Source organism: Rhinoraja longicauda, chromosome 5 (assembly GCF_053455715.1).
Source record: "Rhinoraja longicauda isolate Sanriku21f chromosome 5, sRhiLon1.1, whole genome shotgun sequence".
Taxonomy (NCBI): Eukaryota; Metazoa; Chordata; class Chondrichthyes; order Rajiformes; family Arhynchobatidae; genus Rhinoraja; species Rhinoraja longicauda.
In genome coordinates this window covers 22,702,307-22,727,936 of record NC_135957.1, presented here as the reverse complement: position 1 = coordinate 22,727,936, position 25,630 = coordinate 22,702,307, and the positions used below count along the sequence as shown (strand labels likewise).

The following is a 25,630-nucleotide window of genomic DNA, read 5'->3' as shown; positions in this document are numbered from 1 at the left end:
CATCTAACTTTTTGGACCAGTTTCTATTTGGAATCTTATTAAAGGCTTTACTTAAGTTCACAATGACTGCAATCAAGCTTTATCACCAGAGCCCCATTTCTTTTTTGATTAATCCTTGCCTTGAAACTTCTGCAGTTTTTTTCCCCATCACATTGATTATTGTTGTAATGTTGCTTCCTGCCCTAATACTGAACTCAAATACCATTTCCTTTGCTGCCAATTTCTACCCTGCTTTTACCTTCACACCATCATCTCCATCTCAATTGAAGGGTTGACCTCGTGACCTCTAACCACACTGCCACAGCTATCTCAATCACAACTCTTTCAACCCTGCACCTTGTAAGGGCTCCACCCCATTGTCCCAGTATCTGTCTCTGTTGTAACTGCTCTTATCACAGTAGTGGCTAAGATGGCTTCCTTTTTTCCTTAAGTGGTTCTCGAGTGGGTTTATTCCATTTCCCCACTTCTGTTCTTGCCTCCTTTCTTACCAGCCACAGCATACTGTTTCCTTTGTCCTGGTCATCCAACCCCAACATTCAATGGATTATCCTCCATCATTTCTGTCTCTTCCACCCCTCTATTGTCTCCACCTCCACAGCCCCATCCCCCTGTGAACATAAAACACACTTGTTTTCTCCCTTTCCCAGTCCAGAAGGGTTCTTGAGCTGAAACAATGATTTTCTCACCCCACCGCTGCTGGTTGACCAGCTGAGGTCTTCCAACACTTTCTTAATTTGTTATAATCTACTGACATCTTCTTCCAAATCAGAACGTTCATCTAAGCAACCATCCTGCCAATTTGGTATCTTTGGCAAACTTTTTAAACTATGGTTCCGACCTTTAAGTCCAATCCTCTTGTACATACCACAACAACGATGGGGACTAGTATTAAATAGCTAACCTTCCATTGTGATCTATCTTCTGTAGAAACAGTAGCATCTTCCCACAAAAGTACAAAATCCAGATTAGAAAGACTTCAGCCGATGCTTAAAATGCTCATAAGGAATAATCCATTTTATTCCAGAACTCGGGTATGCTAGGGATATTAAACTCGGTAGCCTTTCCTTATTGATGAAATTAGCAGGAATGTAGCTTCCAGCAATCATCGCCAATGTGTAAGCTGCTGAATATGCAATATGAATAATATTTACTCACTTGTATGTCATTTTTATGTACAGAAAACCTTTCCAACTCTTGTTTAAATGTGTTTTCCAACTAAACCCGCCTCTTAGATTTTTTTCTAATTGTGTTTAGCAGTCTTTTTACTGTACTGCAGAATTTTAGCTGTGATTTATGATGTGTGCCAATGTGCCTGTGATGCTGCTGCAAGGTTTTCATTGCACCTGTAACTTGCCGTACTTGTGCATATGACAATAAACTCGATTTGCCTTGACAATTTTTTACTGTTAACTGTGGAAACAAATGAAGTAAAATAAAAATTAAATCTCAAGTGCAGCAGCTTAGAGTCAGAAATTTCTTTAACCAAACATCACAATAAAAGCAAAACCCCATCTGATTGCCATGTTGCACAATATTTATTTATTTATAACTAAAACATTATATTTGCATACTTTTGGAACGGAACAAAATTAGCGATGTTTTGATTTTGAACTGACTTTGAGTCTCTTGATGTCATTGTCACTGAGGATCAGCGCTCCATTTTTAAATCGTCCCACCTGTCCAGATGGTGCTCTGCCAGACTTCTTGTGTCGCCTGTGGATACCAAATCCCAATAAATTTACACAGTTAAAGCCTGTACTTTACATGATACTTAATACTAGTCAGGTTAATTATAAATTGCATAATTGCTGGGAATTGAAGGACCATATCATGTCCATGGAATGGATGATCCCAATTGACCCATGAACTCTGTATTCAACAATATGCACATATAAAATAGTTTTTAAAACAAAATTATTTAAACTGTACAGAACAATAAAATGATTACAAGAGTGAATCTTCCAAGGCAAGGGAGAAAGGGAAGTCCAGTGACAAGATAGACAGACCTTGGCAGAAAAAGAAGGGTCACATCCGTCACGTAGAAGGTGATTTCGGACGTGATGAGGACAGTGATGAACCTGATGAGCATGCTGTTAAAAGGAATTATCAGTTTGCATTGAATGATAGCCATCTCGAGAAAGTTGCAGTGACCATCGGAGGTGTTACAGTTCCAGTGATTGTAGATTCTGGTAGCGACAACAACTTAATTGACGGATCACTTTGGGAACGCTTGAAACAGCAGAAAATCAAGTGTACGTCAAGACGGTGTAGTGAGAGGTTATATCCATACACCGCAACTGAACCATTGCAGACCATTGGATGTTTCACGGCTAAAGTAGAAGTCGGAGATTAAAAAATGGATGCAGAATTTGTGGCGATAGAGAAGAAGGGAGAACCCCTGCTCAGTAGAAGTACAGCTCGAGAGCTGGGAGTGCTTCACATTGGAGTGCATGTCAATTCAGTGCAGCCATGTGATGACATGAGGCAGGAATTTCACTCAGTATTCCAAGGGGTTGGAAAATTGAACGGCTGGCAAGTGAAGTTAGCCATTGATGAAACTGTTAAGCCGGAAGCACAACCAGTGCGGAGAACGCCATTTGGACTTGTGGAAAAGTAGAAGCTAAAATCAAGGAGTTGATTGATCAGGACATTATTAGATTGTGCACGGCTAATAGATGCCACACTAAACGAGTTGACACTGTCCTTAACTCTGCAATGCGGGTCATCACAGGGATGCTTGTCAACACCTTTGCAGCGGCTCCCTGTCCTCTCCCACATCGCCCCTCCCAGCATAAGCAGAAGGGAGAGAATGTTGAAAGATTGGTGCACCATCGAGGCTAACCCTGACCTTCCCATCCAGGCTGACTTGAACAATCTGCCCAACATACGCCTAAAGTCCCACAAACCCTTCTGGTCTTCAGCCAAATCCCTGGAAGACTTTGACCCCAAGACTGAGTGGCGCAGAGCCTGGAAAGATGCCAACACCATCAATGGAGAGGTCATCACAGACCCCACAGTGAAACCACAGGGATTTGACCTCCATCACAAGCAATGGCTAACCCTGAAGAGGATCCGCACCCTCCATGCAGTGGGGGGTGACAGACAGCCCTGCTTGCAACTGCAGATATCCAGACCAGACCATCCCACACATCGTGAATGACTGAATAAACATAGAAACTAAGGAATGTAACTTGTAAATATGGTGTCCGTATCATTATTCCACATCAGAGGCAAGGATGTGTCAGAGTACATTTCCCAATCAGCATTAATGGTGTGAAGTGAAATGGTCTGGAGCTTCAAATTCAATGGTAGTAATATTACCAATGATCTGTCATGGACCACATTAATGCAACAGCCCAGATGGCACACCAACAGCTCTACTTCCTTGGGAGACTGAGGAAATTTGGCATATCTCCAATAACTCTACAGGTGCACCATAGGAAACATACTGTCAGGTTGCATCACACCTCAGTTTGAGGACAGCAAGACCTCAAGAAATTGGAGAGAATCGTAGATGTAGCCCAGTCCATCACACAGTCCAGATTTCCCACCATCGACTGCATCTACACTTTATATTTCCTCAGAAAAACTGCCAACATAATAAAAGACTTGTCACACCCCAGTCATTCCTTCTCCCTGCTCCCAGGCGACAGAAGATACAGAAGTTTTAAAATGTGCACCACCAGACTCAGGAACAACTTCTTCCCCTCTGATATCAGGCATCTGAATGGTCCTTCCATAAACTAGGGTACAGTCCAATTCACCTCTACCCCATTGTGGATATTGCACTTTGTCGATGGAACTGATGCACTACAATGTTGAGGATTTTAATTTACACTATGTATCTTCCCTTTTGCTCAACCTCTTGTGCTCGAGTTTGACTTGATTGCATTTATGCATTGTACTATCTGATCTGATTGAAAAACAAAGCATTTCACTGTATCCCAGTACACATGACAATAATAAAGCTAAACTTAATTGCTTGGTAACAACAATAAAGTGTCCTTACTGATCAAAACCCTTTAGCTGGAGGAAATTGCTGCTTATCATTAAACTCAAGTAGTCTGACAATGCAGAGGGATTAGAGGAGGTTCAATTATGGAGAGTCCAACTGGTCTTGATTTGCAAGATGGATAAGAGACAACATCATCAATTACAACGTCAACATGAGGGGATGAGGTAAGGAAAGTGTGGTCATGGAAACAAAGGTATAGACCTCTTGACTTTTAGTATAAACGTTTGAGAAGGATAATATGGCACAAAGAGAGAGATACAGACATCTTCTCCCACTCCTCACCTGCCCTCATCTTTCTTTTCCTTTGACAGGGCCGATTTTGAGTTCTGAAATAAGAAAGGAAAAATCTGATAATGAAAATGAATGGTCACATAGTTTGACATCTCTCAACCAATACACCAATTACAAATCAGCACGATCCTATGAGATATTATTCAAATATATTCTGACATACGCTTCACAAGGAAGGCAAGTAATGTCTGAAAGTTGAGGAATAAGATGCTTTGTTGAGAATAAGCCCAATGATAAAACAGCACTAACCATTTTCATTTGTTTAGCTGTTTCCTTATTTTTCACCATTTCCTGGTAAGTTTTGTAATTTACATATTCACGTTTTGGAGGCTGAAATAAAAGCATCAGTACAAAGGATTGTAAAGTTTAATTATGACTTTCACATTCCTGATATTAGTTACAATGTGAGATTTTTCTATGAGTGTGCATTGTGAATATTCCATTTGAATGCATTATATCCAGGAACAAGGCATCAAGTGCAATTATATTACTTTCCTCAAACATTGCCATGTGGAATCCAACCAGTCTGAAGAAGGGTCTCGACCCGAAACGTCACCCATTCCTTCTCTCCTGAGATGCTGCCTGACCCGCTGAGTTTCTCCAGCATTTTGTGATACCAACCACCAAGAGATCATTTCCAGCAGTGCAGTACTCCATAAGTACCATCATGGAAGCTTCTGCCCTTTTAAAAAAAAATGCTCATGTCTCCAGAGGAGGGCCACAAATACATAAATTCCTGACTTGAAGGCGAGGGTGGCAGCTACTGAGCCACAGCCGACAATGAGAGGACAGGGTGTGCAGTGTCTGTGCTCTGGGTCCCATGTATTACAGATCTATGGTTGCGACTGAGCATCAACATGTTGAGTCCAAAACAATGTTACCGTATACGTACATTCCAAGTTGATTACTATTAATAGAGCAAAAAGAGAGCAGCTGTGTAGATGGAAAAATTCACATGAAGTACAGGTTTCACTTTTAGAACAAACGCTCTTTATTACAAATTGCTCAACTTGGAAGACCAAGTCTGTTCAGGGACAGATGTTCTTCTGTCATCCTAGGGCAGATGTTTTCAAATAAGTCCACCTTAACCAACCTGATCTCCCGGTAGCTCAGCACTTCAACTCCCCCTCCCAGTCTGACCTTTCTGTCATGGGCCTCCTCCATTGTCATAGTGAGGCCCACCGCAAATTGGAGGAACAGCATCTCATATTTCGCTTGGGCAGCTTACACCCCAGTCGTATGAACATTGATTTCTCTAACTTCAGATAGTTCAGCTTTCCCCTCCCTTTCCCCTCCACCTTCCAAGTTCTCCCACTACATCCTATCTTTGTCTCTCCCCCTCCCCTAACATCAGTCTGAAGGGTCTCGACCCGAAACGTCACCCATTCCTTCTCTCCCGAGATGCTGCCTGACCCGCTGAGTTACTCCAGCATTTTGTGATACCTTCGATTTGAACCAGCATCTGCAGTTATTTTCCTAAAGAACACAGATCAGTACCGTGTACGTGGAAACCATCAGTCTCAGGAGGAATGAAAGAGTCAGCATGAGGAACCGTAGCAGGTCACAAACAAATATGCGTACATAAAGTGTAATCCATATGACATACCCTAGCACCAAGCATTATAGCTCTCTCTTGTTCTAAAATCCTTTGCTGTTCTTTTCTGTATCCAGTGATACCAAATCTGTGCACTTCCAGACGGGCCTATAAAGCAGAATGCATCAACAATGAGGCTATTGGTTACATTTTACACTGTTCAATTGCATTTTTTGGGGCCGATAGATCCTCCTGGATGAGTTTGGTCAGCGTCTCCACTGGGCCCGCCAACCCACTGTCTCCATATGTAGTAGCGCAGGTGAAGTAAGTGGGAACAAATCAGCATGGACACCTATCGCACACCACCCAGCCCAGCCACCTGCAGCAAATGAGGGGAAACCTCATTGAAACTTACCGAATAGTGAAAGGCTTGGATAGAGTGGATGTGGAGAGGATGTTTCCACTAGGGGAGAGTCTAGGACTAGAGGTCACAGCCTCAAAATTAAAGGATATTCCTTTGGGAAGACGAGGAGGAATTTCTTTAATCAAAGGGTGGTGAATCTGTGGAATTCTTTGCCACAGAAGGCTGTGGAAGCCAAGTCAATGGATATTTTAACGGCAGAGATAGATTCTTGATTGAATGGCGAAGTAGATTTGATGGGCCGAATGGCCTAATTCTGCTCATCACCCATGACCAAATCTCCCTGGTTGTAACCATCAGACTCTTTGCAGGGCCTTTAGCAAACACCCATCCACAAGATGTGCAGTGTCTCCATTTCTCCCCCACCAACATTCACCATCATAGCAGCTGAGGCTAGTTGTCCCATTGTGTTTATGTAATTAATCAGATACGCCATACCCTTATCTGCATAACCTTGCCAGTACCCCTTTTCAAGCATATCCAATTTCTATGGGTATTCCCCTATCTTTGCAAAACCCCATGAAGCTTGAAGAAATCCAAGAAGAAAAATTTCCTCTGCCTCTGCACAGAAAAGTGAATAGATGACTCATGTAAAGGTAACTCTGCTATAATGTGCGTTTTTGTAAAACTAATTGGATATAACACGACTGACAACTGAGGGAATTATTTGCATTACTCGAGCCAAATCACTTATAAAATGTGATTTTCATCGGGAATGAGAGAACCACTTAAAGGTTACTTTAGAAATCGACAGGCAGAAAAAAGCTGCCTTGGGGTACAAAAAAAGCAGTCTCGGGGAAATAAAATGCTGTTTCCATGTAACTTCTCCACAGGTAGACGACATTGGCTCATTAGAACGCAGGCTGCTAGTTTCACCATGGTGGCCATTGAAATTGCCAAACGATCACTACTGTTGACACTTGGACAATGATACTCTGTTACATAATGTTACATACAGCCTTAAGTATTTTTAGCTTGCAGTAACAAAAGTAAACAAAGCTATTAAAAAGACCTTTAGTTTTGAACATCCTGTGGGAACAATCACTTTGTTATTACATCTGAATCTCTCTAGCCCCGAACCCCCTTTTCCCCATTGACATTAAAACAATGACGTGTTTTTCTATAACGTGAGGTTTTTAAGGAACACAACTATTGTGTTTTAGTAGAACTATCTGTACCCTAAAACAGGGCTGATACAAGACTTACCCTCTCCAAGTTAAACGCATTCTGGTTCATGTTGTCCTGCTCAGCAGTTTCTGTCACCTACACATGTAAAAATTTAAAGTAATTGTTTCAACCATTAAATTCAATTAAAAAGGGATTATTCATCGCAATGGTAATTACTAAAGCTGTGAAGTAAATATACACTTTCCCCTGCTGGAGAAAGGGAGGAAAACCAGCGGGAGGAAAACCGGAGGACCCAGCAGTTGCCAACAAGGTTGTTGGATAATTGAAGAATGCCAAAATTATCCAAGTGTTTACGTGTTTTATTGCAAATTTTTTAGTCACCCTATGTGGTGCTGTAGCTGAATCAATTACCTAGGCAACACAAAAACCTGGGAATTTCCAACTTCGCAAAATGAGGCTAAAGTTAGACCAGACACTTATCGACAAATAGGCTGGTCCTGTTGAAAATCCTTCCCTCCTTCAAATCCTTTCTGAAAACCAAGAGTGCAGTTTCAAGTCAGTGAATATTTTTACGGCAGAGATAGACAAATTATTGATTAGAATGGCTGTCAAGGGTTATGGGGAGAAGGCAGGAAAATGGGATTAGGAGGCAGACATCACCCATGATTGAATGGCAGAGTGGACTTGATGGGTCGAATGGCCTAATTCTGTCCTATAACTTGTGAAGATGGGTTGCAACTTGCCAGTACAATAGGAAGTGACTAAAATGCTAATTGGAGATAAGAAGATAAAAACCCACCAGATCTGGTTAACAGATGGCTATGAGAGCTTCCAGTGGTGTTAAAAGGTTAGATTGGAGTTTGAGTGCAGGTTGCAAATGTGCAATTTCAGGAATGCAGAAGTGGAATGAGAGAAACTATGAAACATACTTTACTGATCTCGGCTGTGACTGGTGGAAGCTTCCTTTTCTGGCGAACACCGGTAAAGCGTACAACTTCAACTGGCTTCTTGTTGCTGACAGTTCCATTCCGATTATCTGGTTCTCTTCTTCCCTCTGCCTTTATGCACACTGTCTGCTCATTCTCAGGACCAAGAAGTTCTCTGCGCAGCCCTTCCAGACACTTTGAAGTCGCAGCAGAAGAGATCGCTGTTGTCTTTGTATGCAAGTTATTTGTTCTGGGCGCTGCCTCAGTGCAAGGCACAGCCTGAGCCTCTGAGCAAACAATTTTCTTTTCTGTTTTGTCTCGTTTTCCTCTTCCCCCTTTTAATTTTCGTTTCTCTCCCTTGTTCTTCTTTCCATCCACCTCAGATTCTTCTGTAATATCAATGTAAAAAAAATCAAAGTCACTTGGAATAAAAGGGCTGTACAGTGATGGAACAAGACTATAAGCGTGTAAGAAGGAACTGCAGATGCTGGTTTAAACCGAAGATAGACACAAAAAGCTGGAGTAACTCAGCGAGACAGGCAGCATCTGTGGAGAAAAGGAAAGGGTGACGTTTTGGGTCGAGACCCTTCTTCAAATGGAAAAGACTATCAGCAATAGTCATGATGCATTTTTGGTTTTCCGGAGGCTGTGATCAGGATGCTGCATAATTTGGCTCACTTGCTTTACCGCTTCAGTTTTGCCCATACCATATATCTTTTGGTTCCCCTAATAATATCTATAAAATCTTTAGAATCTTTACCATCTCACAGTGTCAGAGACTCGAGTTTGATCCTGATCTCCCTCTGGCGCTGTTTAGGTGGAGTTTCTACATTCTCCTGAGTGCTCCAGTTCCCTCCCATATCTCAAAAACATGCAGGTTAGTAGTTTTGAGATACAAGAGACTACAGTTGCCGGGGTCTTGAGCAGAAAAAAAACTGCTGGAGCAGGAATTACAGAAGGGGAGCAGTGAGGGTGTCACTAAGTTGTAAAGTTAATTGGGCACTGTAAATTGACCTAGTGTAAGTAAGTGGTAAAATTAGAGGGGGGTGTGGGATGCAGGAGATAAGTTTGAGTAAGGAGAATGGGTTGAATGCAGGTTTCATTTATGTTGAAACGAAATGTTGACTGTTTCTCTTTTTAGGTAGACATTGATACTGGTTTATTATTGTTATGTGCATTGAGATATAGAGTGCAGAATATAGTGTTCTGGCATCAGAGAAAGTGCAACTAGAACATAGTTAGTAATTCTGACTGTCTTGGAATTGGGATTTAAAAGAGTAGAACAATTGTAATAGATGCAATAACAAGGAACTGCAGATGCTGGTTTACACCAACAATAGACACAAAGTGTTGGAGTAACTCAGCAGGTCAGGCAGCATCTCTGGAGAACATGGACAGGTGATGATTCGGGTCGGGACCTTTGTAATAGATGTAAGTAGATCCTCTGAGGCCAGTGTGCAAAGAGTAGCCACATCCTGGAACCATCCCCGGAACAAGAATGTAATTTTGCCACAAGTAGATTGTGATTTCTAGGTTCAGTAGGTGTCAACATAACTCAGGTAACACAACGTTCCTTTGTTTTATTACCCACATTACTAATACATTTGTTCAAGCCAGTTTAAGTATATATTTAGTTTCTTCATTTATATATTATTGTACACAAATGCATTTATTTCCCTTAAGTTTATATTTGTCAAAAAATAAACACAATATGCAAAATCAAATAATTATTAGCATGGATATGTGGATAGAATGGGGAAACTAATAGGGTGACTGTTTGAAAGAGCTAGATTCAAAATGCTGGAGTAACTCAGCGGTCAGGCATCATTTCTGGGAAAAAGGGAATAGGTGACGTTTCGGGTCAAAGCCCTTCTTCAGACGAGAGGAAAACATTTTGTTTGAAAGCTAGTTGGACTCAGTGGCCACTCATTAATTTTACTCCGCTGGCTCGAGGTGAGAAACAGCCGATTGCCCTGACAGGCAGCTCTTCAATGTAGAATGAAGAACCTATCAGGGCCTGACAGTGGTATTAATTTATTATTTATTGTCACTTGTACCGAGAGACAGGGAAAATTTTGAATACTGTGTATTTTCAGCATGCTTGGGGTGGTCTGAAGAAGAGTCTCAACCCAAAACATCACCTATTCCTTTTCTCCAGAGATGCTGCCTGACCGGTGAGTTACTCCAGCATTTCTTCATAAACACTTTGTTGCTTTCTCCGTTTATATGCAGGATTAGTGTCAATGAGTGGTTGGATGTGTGCAACGTGCCCAAAGGGCCCTTCCCCGCACTGAATATCGAGGGGGTGCCGCACTGTCCAACGTTCCATCTTTCGGATAAGGAATTATACTGAGACGTGTAGGAAAGAACTGCAGATGTTGGTTTAAACCGAAAATAGACAAGAAAAGCTGGAGTGACTGCGGAATATGCAACATCGTTGGGAAAAGCAATAGGTGACTTCTTCAGACAGAGTCAGGGGAAAGGAAAATGAGAGATATAGACGATGATATAGAGAGATATAGAGCAATGAATGAAAGATATGCAAAAAATGTAACAATGATAAAGGAAACAGTCCATTGTTGGCTGTGAGGAAGGTGATAACGAGTTATTGAGTGGTTGCACGGCAGGCGAGGTCACGCCCTCTGACCCGCACTGAATCTGAATCACCTTTATTGTCATTCAAAATGAATTGAACGAAAATCATTTGCCACGCAGCCACAACAGTACAGAGTAAAAGACACTAGACACACAATTTTAACACAAACATCCATCAGTGACTCCTCCAGACACCCCCTCACTGTGATGGAAGGCAAGAAAATGTCTTCTCTCTTCCCCCATGCTTCTCCCATGGACAGATAGTTCGACTTCTGCCAAGGCGACCGAGGCTCCCGACTCGCGCAGCCCCCGCAAGGAGATGGAAGGTCCCGTGGCCGAGCCGCGCCATGAAAAGTCTCGCGGCCGAGGCCGGGTGATGGAAAGTCCCGCGGCCAAGCCGGGCAATGGAAGGCCCCGCGGCCGAGCCGCGCTGGGCGATGGAAAGTCCCGCGGCCGAGCCACGCCGTGAAAAGCCCCGCGGCCGATGGAAAGTCCCGCGGCCAAGCCGCGCCGTGAAAAGCCCCGCGGCCGAGCCTGACCGGGCGATGGAAAGTCCCGCGGCTGAACCGTGCTGGGCAATGGAAGGCCCCGCGGCCGAGCCGCACCAGGCGAAGGAAGGCCCCGCGGCCGAGCCGCGCCGGGCCACGGTCCTGCAAGCGGGTCGATCAAGCCCTCCGACGGGGTGGTCGAAGCCGCCACGGCTGGAGCCGGTTACCAGCCAGGGACCTGCGAGCTCCCGATGGCCCTGCGACTGGACCCCTCAGGATCTATCCCAGTTGGAGGCCGCCCACTCCACGGTGTTGGGCCGCAGTGCCACGGAGATACGACTCGGAAAAGGGTTGCATCTCCTTTAGGAAGAGATTTTTTTTTAAAGAAAGGTTCCCCCCCCCCCACATATACACAGCTAAAATAGACTACTCCACACATCTAACACTAACACATAGACAAAGAAAGAAAAAAGACAAACAGACTGCTGGCGAGCCGCAGCCGCATGGCGGCGCAGCCATCTTGGATGCCACGCAACGCAACGCCGTCTGGAGGACACGCTGTGCAAGCACTCACTAGGGCAGGGATTCCCAACCTTCTTCGTCCCGTTTACCCCAGGCAACTTTTCAAAAGTAACTTTACCCCCACCCTGTTTTGTTCAGTAATTTGAGTTTACACTTCTACCATAATAAAGCGACTGACAAAGGGGAAATTTTAAAATACTATTTTTAACATTATTATTTGAAGTTCAAATAACACTAGGGCTTTCAGTGCAGCGGGCCCGGCTGGTCTTCTCCCATCAGGGCGTCTCCGGCTCCCTCCCGATGCACCGAGCGTCCCGACACTTCTCTCCGTTTCTGCGCTTCTCCAGGCATGGCGCCCCTGCTCCGCATCTCACTTCCTGCGGTTCTTTGGCCCCTCGCTGCTCCTGCTGGCTCTCCAGCCCTTGTCCCCGCTCGCCATCTCCGTCAGCCGGGGTCCGCTTCCACTTGGCCGCTCAACACCTCATTGCTGGGGCCGTCGAGCAGAGCCGTGACCTGGTCCGCCTTGGCTCCCAGCGTCCGGCCCAGCCCAGCTCTCACTGCTGCTCGGCCTCCGCTGCTGATCAGTCTCTCCCCGGCTCCTCTTCCTCCTCCTCTTCGGGCTCGACACCCCGCTCCTCGCCTTCCACCGCCTCCTCCCCCAAGGCCGTCGAGCACGGCTCCCTGGGCCCTTCGCCCTCAGGCCCCAGCAGGTCGCCGACGACCAGCTTCTGCCCCTGCAGACCTCCAGGACCCTCGGCTCTGGTTCTTCCTGCTGCACCTCTCCCAGCTCGCTCAACCCCATCCTTTCCTCCTTCTCTTCTCCCCCCCGATCGGCGCCCCTCTGCTTGTCGGCCATGCTCTCCTGCCTCCCTCCCCGGCCGCGTTTCCCCTTCTCCCGCCGGCAGGCCAGACGTCTTCCCAGCTGCTTCTAGCCCTTCTTCTAGTTCCTCTTCCTCCGCCGTATCCTCCAGATTCTTCCTCATTTTTTACAGCACAAAAATTGGCGTTTTGGTGGCTTTTTAAAGGTAAGAATGTCCGTGTTGGATGTGTTGGTACTGTATGCTGGAGGCTGCCATGTCCTCCAGTTAGGAAAAGGGGACGTACAACGAGATCTGGGTGTCCTAGTGCATCAGTCACTGAAAGGAAGCATGTAGGTACAGCAGGCAGTGAAGAAAGCCAATGGAATGTTGGCCTTCATAACAAGAGGAGTTGAGTGTAGGAGCAAAGAGGTCCTTCTGCAGTTGTATAGGGCCCTAGTGAGACCGCACCTGGAGTACTGTGTGCAGTTTTGGTCTCCAAATTTGAGGAAGGATATTCGTGCTATTGAAGGCGTGCAGCGTAGGTTAATTCCTGGAATGGCGGGACTGTCATATGTTGAAAGACTGGAGCGGCTAGGCTTGTATACACTTGAATTTAGAAGGATGAGAGGAGATCTTATCGAAACATATAAGATTATTAAGGGGTTGGACATGTTAGAGGCAGGAAACATGTTCCCAATGTTGGGGGAGTCCAGAACCAGGGGCCACAGTTTAAGAATAAGGGTTAGGCCATTTAGAATGGAGACGAGGAAAAACTTTTTCAGTCAGAGATTTGTAAATCTGTGGAATTCACTGCCTCAGAAGGCAGTGGAGGCCAATTCTCTGAATGCATTCAAGCGAGAGCTAGATAGAGCTCTTAAGGATAGCGGAGTCAGGGGGTATGGGGAGAAGGCAGGAACGGGGTACTGATTGAGAATGATCAGCCATGATCACATTGAATGGCGGTGCTGGCTCGAAGGGCCGAATGGCCTCCTCCTGCACCTATTGTCTATTGCCTGAGCGACTCCGTGCGACTCACGACCTTACGTGCAATCACCTAATACAGACAGTGAAACTCACCAAGACCACAATGAAACTAGTACAACGACTAGGGTGGGGGAGGGGCGAAGTGAGGGGGATGCAAGCCAAGGGTGACTTGAAGTTAGAGAAATCAATATCCATACCGAAGATAGAAGCAAAATGCTGGAGTAACTCAGCGGGTCAGACAGCATCTCCGGAGAGAAGGAATATGTGACGTTCCGGGTGGAGCCCCTTCTTCAGACCGCGCGCTGGGTTGTAAGCTCCCCAAACGAAATATGAGGTTATGTTCCTCCAATTAATCTGAGACCACCCCCACCCCCACCCTCGGCAACGCAATGCCAGCCGCGGCTGCTGGAGCTTACCGCACTGGTACAGCAGCCCCAGGACCCGCTCCAGCAACCGCCGCTCGGCCTCGCCGCCGCTCTCGCCCATCGCTGTTGCCGCTTCACGCCGTGTCTACGTCCGTGCGTCAGCTTCAGGCTCAGCACGTCATCGCGCTTGAGAAACTCGCCGATTACCGGGCCGTCCATGCATGACTCCACGCTGAACTCTGATGTCATCACGCGGGCGCTGGTCGAGGGGAGGGGCGTGGCCGTTGGTCGTGGTCCGGGGAGGAGGGACAGCGCGGTGTCGGGAGGAGGCGTGGCTTCGGATGATCCGGGGGGAGGGGCGTGGCGGCAGGAGGGGCGTGGCTGGCGCTTGCAGGCGTGGGTGCGGCATGTGGTAGTGGGCGGGGCCGGGGACAGGGAGGGCGAGGGGCTGGCGCGGCCGTTGTCGGGGGGCGGAGCTTGCGCTGGTCTGGGGGTGGGGCGAGGCTCGCACTGGCTGGCGCGGGCGCGGCCGTTGCTGGTGGGCGGGACTGCGCTGGTCCGGGAGGGGGCGGTTCGTTTGGAAGGTGTTGGCGAGGGGCGCGGTTCGCGGTTCGCGGAAGGAGGCGGTTGGTTGGGTGCCGGGAGGGTGGTAAGCGCTAACGTGGCGTGGCTGTTAACGGGCTTCGGGATTGTGAGCCGCGGATGTCGCACATGGCCCGAAACACCATGGCGGGCACGACCGTGGACTCCCTGTACTCGGTGAGTGCTCCCTTGCCAGTGGCAGTGCGTTGTCAACGCCGTTGATGCGTGATGGGCGCCGTGTCCGTGCCCGTGCCTTGAGCCGGGGTCGCTGAAGCAAATCCCGGGCCCGACATAACCCGGACACGGAGGCCACTGAGTGAGAGGCCAGTGCAGTGGTGACAGATTGGCTGCCCTCCAAGGAGGGATGGGTCGGCCTGCGGCTATAGAGAGGGAAAGTGACAAGACGAGAATGCAATTGTAGCCGTCAAGAGCAAACAACCTCAAGAAAACCATGGCATCTATCCCAAGAAACAAGGGAATAGATTTGGGAAATACCTACAGTCTTCCAATAGGTCATCATGAAGCATTGCTGCGAACCAGCAAATCTGGTGTCAGTAGAGAGAAATCTAACTTTCTGTTGTACCCATTGATCTTGGATAAATTATGCTGTTAATCGGGGGATCAAATTTAAAGATTGCCCATGTGTCATAACCTAGATAGCTAAGGGTCAGTGGTCATGCTCTCTCCTCCGAATTTGAGCATTGTAGGTCGAAGTCCCTGGACCCAAATGTAAGAATCTAGTTGATTACTAAAGAAACGTTTCACTTGACGTGCTTAGCTCTGTGCGATATATTAAACTATGGTACCCTTGGATGTTATTCAAAGGTCCATGAGTGTTACTTCATTTATCATTCCATCAATAGCAGTGAAAAAGGTTATCTGCCAATTATCCCACTGCTCTCTGTATAAGTTTGCTCTGTGTAAAATGACAGTTGTATGTCTGAAGAAGGGTCTCCACCCGAAACATCACCAATTCCTTCTCTCCAAAGATGCTGCATGTCCCACTGAGTAACTCCAGCATTTTGTGTCTATCTTCAGTTTAAACCAGCATCTGCAGTTCCTTCCTACACAAAATGACAGTTGTGTTGTGTACTGGAATAGTGACAATCTTTCAAGCATGATTTGATGAGGAAGTGGTTGGAGATATCTTGCGGCCATGAAGGGCAATCTATATGTAATATCTTAAATAGATGAAAAGAACCAATGTAGTTTATACTTCAGGGAGTGAGTCTTAATAGAATACATCAGAGGTTGGTGCAGGTTATCCCAGAATTCATATATGAGGCAAATGGATTCAAAGGAGGTGTAAAAAGACATTGTTGTAGTCTGTGGCCTATTAGAAAAAACAGGCAGACAACCAAATTCGTTTAACCTCTTTATTCTACTCACCCAGGTGGGAAAGAGTCTAGAAACCGAAGCGTTTAGAAACGCTTAGGAAGCTAGTGTAGTCTCTCTCTCCGAATGCTAACAATTACACATATTTATACCCGAAATACATGTGCCAGTACATTTCCTGTTGCTACCCTATATGGCAAGTTTTACAATGTCCTATAAATCTTTATGTGTCTTTCGGGACCTCCGTGTCCGTTGTGTCCATCGTGACCTCTTCTTTCTTGGGAACAAAGGGCAGTCCATATGGCAAGTTGTTCTTCTTAACACTTCAAAGGATGGCTAACCATCAAAGCCTTAAAGCCAGTTGCCCATATCAAAGGATACCCTTAGCCATAACCGCGCTTCCCTGCTGATAACAGGATGTCCTGGCAACATAATCGAGCTGGAGCTTTTACACCTTTTTTACACCCCTGCAATAAAACCCACATGGCTACGCTGAATTTGAGCCCTTACATCCCCTCTTTGATTATACTATAATCACAGTCTTTTAAAGTGGTTGATTGACAAATATTTGGCATATACATGGACCGAAGCAATAACAGATTAACAGAATCACAACAATTAACGCAATGATACTGCCATAATGGAGAATCGGCCCCCACAAATATCCTAAACCAAACCAATCCCATCCTGAAGCATTAATTCGATCTTGGGCTAAATCTGCCCCTATTTTCCTAGTTAAGTCAAGTCAATTTTATTTGTATAACACATCTAAAAACAACCCACATTGACCAAAGCGCTGTACATCAGTTCAGGTACTAAGAACAAACATACAATGGCACACAAACATAACAGCACATACATAAACAGTTCACAGCACCCCCTCAGAGGGCTCAAACGCTAAATGCTCTTTCTATAACCTCCTTCACATGCCCCGCGATATTGGTGATATTAGAGGATACATCTGGTACAAATGTACAACATTCTTGGCCTATCATAGCACAGGTACCCCCTCTCTCGGCTAGCAGGAAATCTAGAGCCATACGATTCTGGAGAGCGACAAGGCGCAGGGCCATCATTTCAGTTGTTAACTGGCCTATTTGTTCCTGAGTCTCGTACAGTCCATCAGCGGTACAATTTGCTAATTGTTCCAGGGCACTAGCTAAGTTTCAAATTTCAGTTCCCGCCTGAGCGGTTCCCCATCTCGGGAATATTAGCCACCAAAACCCCTCAAACTCCGATACAGCTCGATTAGAGCTCCACTCTGGATGCTGTAGAGGATGATTTATGATTCGTAAATGTGGGATTACAAAAGCTAGATAACAGCACCCTGTCCAGGTCTCAATAGATCCATGATCATACCGTGGTGAAAGTCCTGGTAACCAGACATATGCTCAGCTCCCACATATTAAGTAAGTCCCATTAAGAGGTCTTGGAGGAACTGCAGTACTGATATGGGTGCATGTGCTGAATCCCACAGACAGGCTAACTTCATTTGGTCTAGATCCCATTCTACAGAAACAAGTTGTATTTATTGGTGTTTCTGGAGAGTCATGAGGAGAATTAACTTGTATCGGGGGCCAATTCTCCTGTGTTTGATTAAGATAGGGTCTCAAGGACCACCCATTAAAACATTGAAATCCACAGTCATCTGATTGGTTGTCATAATCCGTACACCAATTATTGGAGCCAGGGCTCTGTGAGTGATTAAAAAAGAACCGGGTAGACCTGGTGTACAAAAGCACCAGCTCACCCTCCAAGCAAATGGTTATCGCTCTCAATACTAGGCAGTAAATAAGTCAATAGTAAAGCGTGCACGGAATAGGAGTAAGGAAAGGTGCTATCCATAAAATAGTTCACCATGACGTTGCTACGCCTGATTAAAAGCTTTGTCAACTTGTAACATGAATTAAAAAATACCTGGACTGAAAGATAAAAACAAAATTCCCATGTAACCTCCAAATTTTCCCAGTCTATTCTTCCCCTCATCTCCTCTCGTAGGGACGACTGATGTAACCCTCGACTTTGTCTAGATCGACCCTGATACGGCTGCTGCTTCTTACATGGAAAACTAAATTCATCTGTCAGGCATTGGAAATTAAACTGACACAAAGCATGTCCACAGGGTACAACCCAATAGGCTTGGTCTCTCAATTGTTTAGCTCTGGTCTTATTAAACCATTAAACTATCCTGAGCAGGGTCCTATTCTTTCTGCCTTCCAGGATATTGTGCCTTTGTCTCCTCTGCACATCATCTGATCGTCTTTATATAAATGTCATGGAGTAAATACAGATTGACCACAATACCATATAATTCTTGAGTGCACTTCCCCTAATAGCAGGAGTAACAATAGCAAAATAGCAACATCAATAGCAAAATCAATCCATCAGCTAAACACATCAACAATAACTAAGCAATACTTATAACTATGTACACGTGGCAATTCAATAAAATCAATTTGTAAACCCCAATGTATTTTGGGGTGATACCATGTGGCATTTATTACATCCAACATTCCCCTCTTACCAGCATAGGTAAGAGAGTGCACATAATACAACAAAACTGTTAAAAGCGCATTAGGGACACAAACTTTGCCAGAGGCAGTAACCCAAAGCGAGTCAGATTCGCGAGGGGAACACCCATCCTGGCTCCACTGGTGTCTCTCAGCCTCGGGGGCGTCCCCCTGAAGCTGGCAGTATTCCGAAACACTGGGCATAGCGGTAGTTGCAGAAAACTGCTTTTGTTCGCCTGAAGAAACTAAAATGGTTGGGGTCAGGGCCTCTGTGCGTGCCAATGTGTCAGCCAATGCATTCCCGAGAGAAATGGGATCCTTGACAGATGTATGCGAATTACATTTAATGACAGCCAAGGTTTTCGGGAGTGTTAAACCCGCTAGTAGATTTCGGACAAACAGGGCATTTTTAATAGGAGTGCCTTCTGCAGTCAAAGAGCCCCTGTGCTGCCACAGGTTACCAAAATCATGTGCAACCACAAAAGCATATCGTGAGTCGGTGTAAATATTAGTACATTGGTCAGCGCAAAGGTGGCAGGCCCGTGTGAGGGCAAATTATTCAACCTGCTGGGCAGCATGAGGTGTACTGAAAAAGGCTAGGGTGGGCAGTATCCTCAATCTCTAGCGCCGATCGTGCGGATTCTTGTTCGTGGCGCAACCTAACCCTTTCACCAACGGTTGTCTGGGACCTATCCATATTCCCTGATGCTGACTCATAATCGGGGGGGTAGTCCCCAATATTCTGGCGGGAGGGTAGAACCGGGACTGGCACCACCGCAGCCGGTGGCTCTGCCTGTGGGGCTGTGGGGATCGGACACGTCCAGGGTTCCTCGTCACCCTCGGATTGCTGATTACCTAATGAAGCCGCTATAGACTCCAGTGGTTCGGATTCTGACTTTTGTTGTTGTTGGGTGGGATATATCCCTTTGGTACCGGGTTTAAATTCATCTCGAGCTCGGGTATCACAATCAAGTCTTAGATCATACACCTTACATTTCGATTGCAAAATATCGCATGTTTTCGGTATTCCCAACCTATCACACACTGATATCCCTCTACTACTTGCATTTTCCCTCCAACTTCGCTCCCTCGACTCCTGATGGTGCTTCTGCACCCCCTCTTTGATAGTCTCTACATTCCATGTACCTCCTACTGGCCAGGCCTCGTTTCCCAATCTTTTCATTAACGAAGCAAATAAATAAATAACACATGTGTTGTACCGGGGCACCGCCATCACTCTTATCCAAAGACTGTCCCATATGTCTGATTGCCAATTACCCGAAAATATGTTACCAATAAATACTACCAATAAATATTACCAATAAATATTAATTGCACCCAGACCAAGACAATGACAACAAGAGTGACCGCCCCTTATCTTCCAAATCCGGAACCTTATCCTTATCCTTGTCCTTTTCCTTATCGGTTCGTCCGTGAATCTCAGTTGAACACGAAATCAACCCCAAACGAGGGACTTCAGTGTCTGAAAAACGTCAACGTCCGGGGTCTCGAACAACGGTCGAGAAGTGCACTCTGTCCCCTTCGGACGTGTTTCAGCCACCGATGCCGCTTAGTCGTTCATGGTTGACGGTGCCAAAGAGATCCTGCCGACTACGCCAAATGTTGTAGTCTGTGGCCTATTAGAAAAAACAGGCAGACAACCGAATTCGTTTAACCTCTTTATTCTACTCACCCAGGTGGGAGAGAGTCTAGAAACCGAAGCGTTTAGAAACGCTCAGGAAGCTAGTGTAGTCTCTCTCTCCGAATGCTAACAATTACACATATTTATACCCGAAATACAAGTGCCAGTACATTTCCTGTTGCTACCTTATATGGCAAGTTTTACAATGTCCTATAAATCTTTATGTGTCTTTCGGGACCTCCGTGTCCGTTGTGTCCATCGTGACCTCTTCTTTCTTGGGAACAAAGGGCAGTCCATATGGCAAGTTGTTCTTCTTAACACTTCAAAGGATGGCTAACCATCAAAGCCTTAAAGCCAGTTGCCCATATCAAAGGATACCCTTAGCCGTAAACCGCGCTTCCCTGCTGACAACGATGTCCTGGCAACATAATCGAGCTGGAGCTTTTACACCTTTTTTACACCCCTGCAATAAAACCCACATGGCTAAGCTGAATTTGAGCCCTTACAACATGGATGTTTTTCCTTGATCTATTAAATTTATGCAAAGAACAGTCTCTCAAGAGATTGGCAAAAAATTCAGATTTGGCATTTTTTTAAAAATTAATGGCTTTCTTAGTTGTAATCTAGAATTCTGGCAAGTCAAGTCGAGTTTACGGTTATATGCAAAAGTACAGTGAGAAAAGTACAGGCAGATAGAACAAACAACACAAAAACATAAACTATACTTAAATTACATGTAAATTCTACAAGACAGCGAAAAGAAAAAGGCGGAACAAAACAAAACAAAACAATCGTGAAAAACACAATTAGAAAACAAGTCCATGGTAGTGCAAGAAATGGTTTTTTTTTGTTTTTTGTTGCTAAAGTGGTATTTGGGTTGTGCAGGAGAGTTCAAGAACGTAGGAAAGTAGCTGTTCCAGAACCTGGTAGTATGGGACCAGGTTTCTCAACGTCCTGCCCGATGGCTGCAGCGAAAAGTCAACATGGCCTGGCTGGTGGGGATCTTAGATACATGCTACCTTCTTGAGTCAGCATCTCATGGAGACGCTTTGGGGGGGCTGGCCAGTGATGGGCTGAATCCACCACTCTCTGCAGAATTTGCGTTCCAATGCATTGGAATTCCCATGATGGACCCAGTCAGGATGCTTTCTACAATGCTCTGCAGAAATTCCTTAGCGTATATGATGACGCTCTGCATCTCTAAACTTCTAAGAAAGTAACGTTGCTGACGTGTCATCTTTGTGATATGTTGGTGCTAGGCCCAAGACACGTCATTGGAAGAATCACAAAATGCTGGAGTAACTCAGCAGGTCAGGCAGCATATAGGAGAGAGGGAATGGATGACAACCATGAAGTTGTTCGGGTCGAGACCCTTCTTCAGACTGATGTCAGGGGGGCGGGACAAAGAAAGGATATAGGTGGAGACAGGAAGACTGGGAGAACTGGGAAAAGAGAGAGACAGAGGAACTATCTAAAGTTGTAGAAGTCATTGTTCATACCATTGGGCTGCAAGCTGCCAAAGCAAAATATGAAGTGCTGTTCCTCCAATTTCCGGTGGGCCTCACTATGGCACTGGAGGAGGCCCATGACAGAAAGGTCAGACTGGGAGTGGGAGGGGGAGTTGAAGTGCTCAGCCACCGGGAGATCAGGTTGGTTAAGGCGGACTGAGCGAAGGTGTTTGAGCGAAACGATCGCTGAGCCTGCGTTTGGTCTCGCCGATGTAGAGAAATTGACATCTAAATCAGTGGATACAATAGATGAGGTTGGAGGAGGTGCAGGTGAACCTCTGTCTCACCTGGAAAGACTGTTTGGGTCCTTGGATGGAGTTGAGGGGGGAGGTAAAGGGACAGGTGTTGCATCTCCTGCGGTTGCAGGGGAAAGTGCCCGGGGAGGGGGTGATTTGGGTAGGAAGGGACGAGTGGACCAGGGAGCTACGGAGAGAACGGTCTCTGCGGAATGCAGAAAGGGGAGGAAATAGGAAGATGTGGCCAGTAGTGGGGTCCCGTTGGAGGTGACGGAAATATTGGAGGATGATTTGTTGGATACGATGATGGGGTGGAAGGTGAGGAAAGGGGAGATTCTGTCCTTGTTACGAATAGGGGGAGGGGGAGCAAGAGCGGAGCTGCGGGATATAGAGGATACCCTAGTGAGAACCTCATCTATAATGGGAGAGGGGAAGCCCCGTTTCCTGAAGAATGAGGACATCTCTGATGCCCTAGTGTGGAACACCTCATCCCGGGCGCAGATGCGGGATGTAATTGAAGAATGTAACGTCCAGGAATTTGAAGTTGTTATATGTCTCCACTGCTGACCCACCAATCATAACTGGCATGTAGTCGACTGACTTCCCCTTTCTGAAGTCAACATTTGGTTCCTAGGTTTTATTGATGCTGAGTGAGAGGTTGTAGTTGTGGCACCAGGTGTTTTATATCTCTTTCCTGTATGCTCTATCTTCACCATCCATGATTCAGCTAACAAAAGTGGGTTTGTCGGCAAATTAGTAGATGTCATTGGAGCTGCGCGTAGTCATACAGTCATGAGTGTAAAGAGAGTAGAGCAGGGAGCTGAGCATGCAGTCTTGAGGCACATTGAAGCAGAACAAGGTCATTTCTGTGGAAGGAGTTGATTTGCACCATAGCCAATTTCTCATAGAACTTAATTACAGTGGACGGACGTGCTACCGGATGGTAGTCATTAAGACTGATCACCATGCTCATCTCGGGTACGGGTACAATAGATGCCCTTTTAAGGCAGATGGAAACCTCAGACTGAGAAGCAAGAAGTTGAAGTTGGCCTTGAATACTCCAAAGCCTCAAAATGCAGTGGGTAGATTCACCTCTGGCTTTCAAACTTAGATAAATACTTTAAAATTTTAAAAAAGAATTGCTGGACTGGGGGGAAAGAATGGAAAATGGGATAATTATGGTAACAAAGAATTGGCATCAACTAAGAGTTGCTCAATGTCCTCCTATCCTGTAATAATTCTATGATTCAGAATTTTATTGAATTTGTATGCCGGCCTGGGGGCGTTGACCTGCTGGGTTGATAAAAGCGAAGGAATTCTTACCTTGCGAAAACTTCAGCAGATTTTTATTTAATTGCTCTTTGTAAATGACTGTTCAATTCCAAACACAGCTTTCCAAATAAGTGTTTTGAATTTAAGCTCCATTAAAATATACTCCCACAAAATTAGATGACGGGAAACAGGACAATGACCATAAGGTATCTATATAAATATAAATATATATATATATTGATGTTATATTACTAAAACTCTCATCTTGTTTGTGGGCTTGTGGATATATTTCTTCTCGGAAAACAGCCAAAACGGTACACGATAGCACGACAATTTTAGGCCCACCTTACTCACCATTGTCCTGGGGTTCAAATGATTGTTATATTTTAAAAGTTTTTCACTTTTTAAACTTTAAAAATGACTTTTTAAACTTTAATAAATCCATTTTCACTTTCCCTGCCCGTCAGCCAGGCGCCTGCCTCCGTTTTCGACGTCACAATGGGAGACGGTCCGAGCTCAGAGGAGGGCGGGATCTGGCGGGACCCGCCCGAGTGACGGGAGTGGCGACCAATCGGGGGGGGGGGGGGGGTAAGGAGAGCTCTCCTGCTGCTGGCCACCAGGGCTGGGGTGAGTGCTACCTCTCCCTTTTCCTCGCCCCCCTCGCCCGCCCACGGCCCCGGGGGACACTCCCCGGCCAGCCAAGGGTCCACGGATCGTCAGTTGGGGGAGGATTGCCGGGCCCACAGGAGAGGCTTGCACCCAACGGGGGTTGCCGCACCCGCAGGAGAGGTTTGCATGGAGGGTTGCCGGGCCCGCAGGAGAGATTTAAAAATCACTTTTTAAACTTTAATACTTACGTAAGATGGCCGCCGCATCTGTGCGTGCGCAGTTGGGCGAAGGTTGCCACTTGGAGGGGTTGGGACTCGCCCGAGTGACGGGAGAGGCGGCCAATGAAGGGGGGTTAAGAGAGCTCTCCTGCTGCTGGCCGCAGGAGAGATTTGGACCCAACAGGTCCACGCCCGTCTAGTGTTTTTTAAATAGACATTAGGTGCAGGAGTAGGCCATTCGGCCCTTCGAGCCAGCACCGCCATTCAATGTGATCATGGCTGATCATTCACAATCAGTACCCCGTTCCTGCCCTCTCCCCATAACTCCTGACTCCGCTATCATTAAGAGCTCGATCTAACTCTCTCTTGAAAGCGTCCAGAGAATTGGCCTCCACTGCCTTCTGAGGCAAAGGAAAAAGACAAACATTAGTTATTGTTTGAAAGTTTAAAATGGCACTGCTAGGAAACCTAGTGACAGCTTCAAGTTTAAAGGAGATTTTACAATATTGAATGACACCTACATACTGTACAGCAGCAAACTATAATGTATCTGTTGAAGACAGTGCAGATGCTGGAATCTGAAGCAAAACAGCAACTGGTCGAGCAGCATCGATGGAGGTAAAAGGTGTATTACCACATTTCGAGTTGTGACCCTGCATCAGGTTTGAGAGAGAAAAGGAAAGATTGCCAGTGTCTAGCAATACGATTGAGGAAGGGGTGAAACAGAGGTTGGTAGGTGATGGATTGAACTATATAAGGTGGGATTGGAGGAATGATGGGCAGGTCAGAGATCGGGAAGGGGGGGGGAGAGAGAATGTGAACAAAGGGAGAAAAGATATAGGTGGACAGGTGTGTGTGGAGAACACGAGATGAGCAGAAAGCAGAAATGGGAGAGTGTAGAGTAGTGGAAGGAGAAGGGGTGTGAGAGCAGATGTGCAGGAAACGGAATAGAATGTGGAGTGTTCTTATCAAAACATAACATGTCCTTAGGAACCACAACGGATTTGATGTCCATGTTCAAGATTCTCCCATTAGCGAAATGAGATGTTGTTAGAAAATACGGAACGATTATTTAAAATTGAGGTGCATAAGAACCTTTTGCCTAGGGTGACGAATCTTGGAATTCTCTATCCTGGAAGGTTATAGATGCTTGATCATTGCGGGTATTAAAGAGGAAGTAGGTAATTTTGTTTCAGAGATAAAGGAATTGAGCATTCTGAAAATGTGGCATAAAGGAGGAGTTGAAGCAATGATCAAATTAAATGTCAGGGCCGTTTGAGAGGCTGAATAGCCTACCACTACTTCCTCGGTTTCTTATAATGCAGTTGTTGAATGGAAATATGTTTCTGTGGACAAATATATTCTGAAAAAGATAACCTGCAGTTCCTCTCAATTGACAAAGTCAAAGGCTTTGAGATTAATCATGTATTGTATTTCCACTGACGGGTTAGCATGCAACAAAAGCTTTTCACTGTACCTCAGTACACGTGACAATAAACTAAACTAAACTAAAGAAGAGCTGGAATTATTGTTGATGTTATTCACTGCATTTCTCTTCAGGTGACCCAGTGAAGAATGTGTTCAATGTGTCTCAAATGGGGAAACTCAACCAGATAGACCATTTATACCTTTATAACGTCTTCAAGTTC

The 25,630-nt window shown here is 45.6% G+C and overlaps 2 protein-coding genes across 4 annotated transcripts in view; one reads left to right on the top strand and one right to left on the bottom strand.

Moving 5' to 3' along the window:
* Positions 1-1,522: 1,522 nt before the first annotated feature.
* fsaf1 (40S small subunit processome assembly factor 1) lies at positions 1,523-14,269 on the bottom strand. Of its 2 annotated transcripts, XM_078400024.1 has the most exons (7): positions 14,121-14,269; positions 8,319-8,704; positions 7,468-7,524; positions 5,913-6,008; positions 4,556-4,636; positions 4,298-4,341; positions 1,523-1,713 (listed from the first exon to the last, which is right to left on the bottom strand). In XM_078400024.1, the coding sequence occupies exons 1-7, from the start codon at positions 14,188-14,190 to the stop codon at positions 1,590-1,592; spliced, it is 858 nt and encodes a 285-aa protein (XP_078256150.1). In that variant the 5' UTR covers positions 14,191-14,269; the 3' UTR covers positions 1,523-1,589. The 2 variants fall into 2 exon arrangements, with proteins under 2 accessions (XP_078256150.1, XP_078256151.1); XM_078400025.1 differs by lacking the exon at positions 4,556-4,636.
* Positions 14,270-14,699: 430 nt separating this feature from the next.
* Positions 14,700-25,630, top strand: part of gnpat (glyceronephosphate O-acyltransferase) — a 34,339-nt gene continuing 23,408 nt past the window's right edge. For both annotated transcript variants that reach the window (XM_078399072.1, XM_078399071.1), the window contains exon 1: positions 14,700-14,828. In XM_078399072.1, coding sequence (XP_078255198.1) covers positions 14,772-14,828 — 57 coding nt within the window. In that variant the 5' untranslated portion in view covers positions 14,700-14,771. The remainder of the gene's footprint in view (positions 14,829-25,630) is intronic.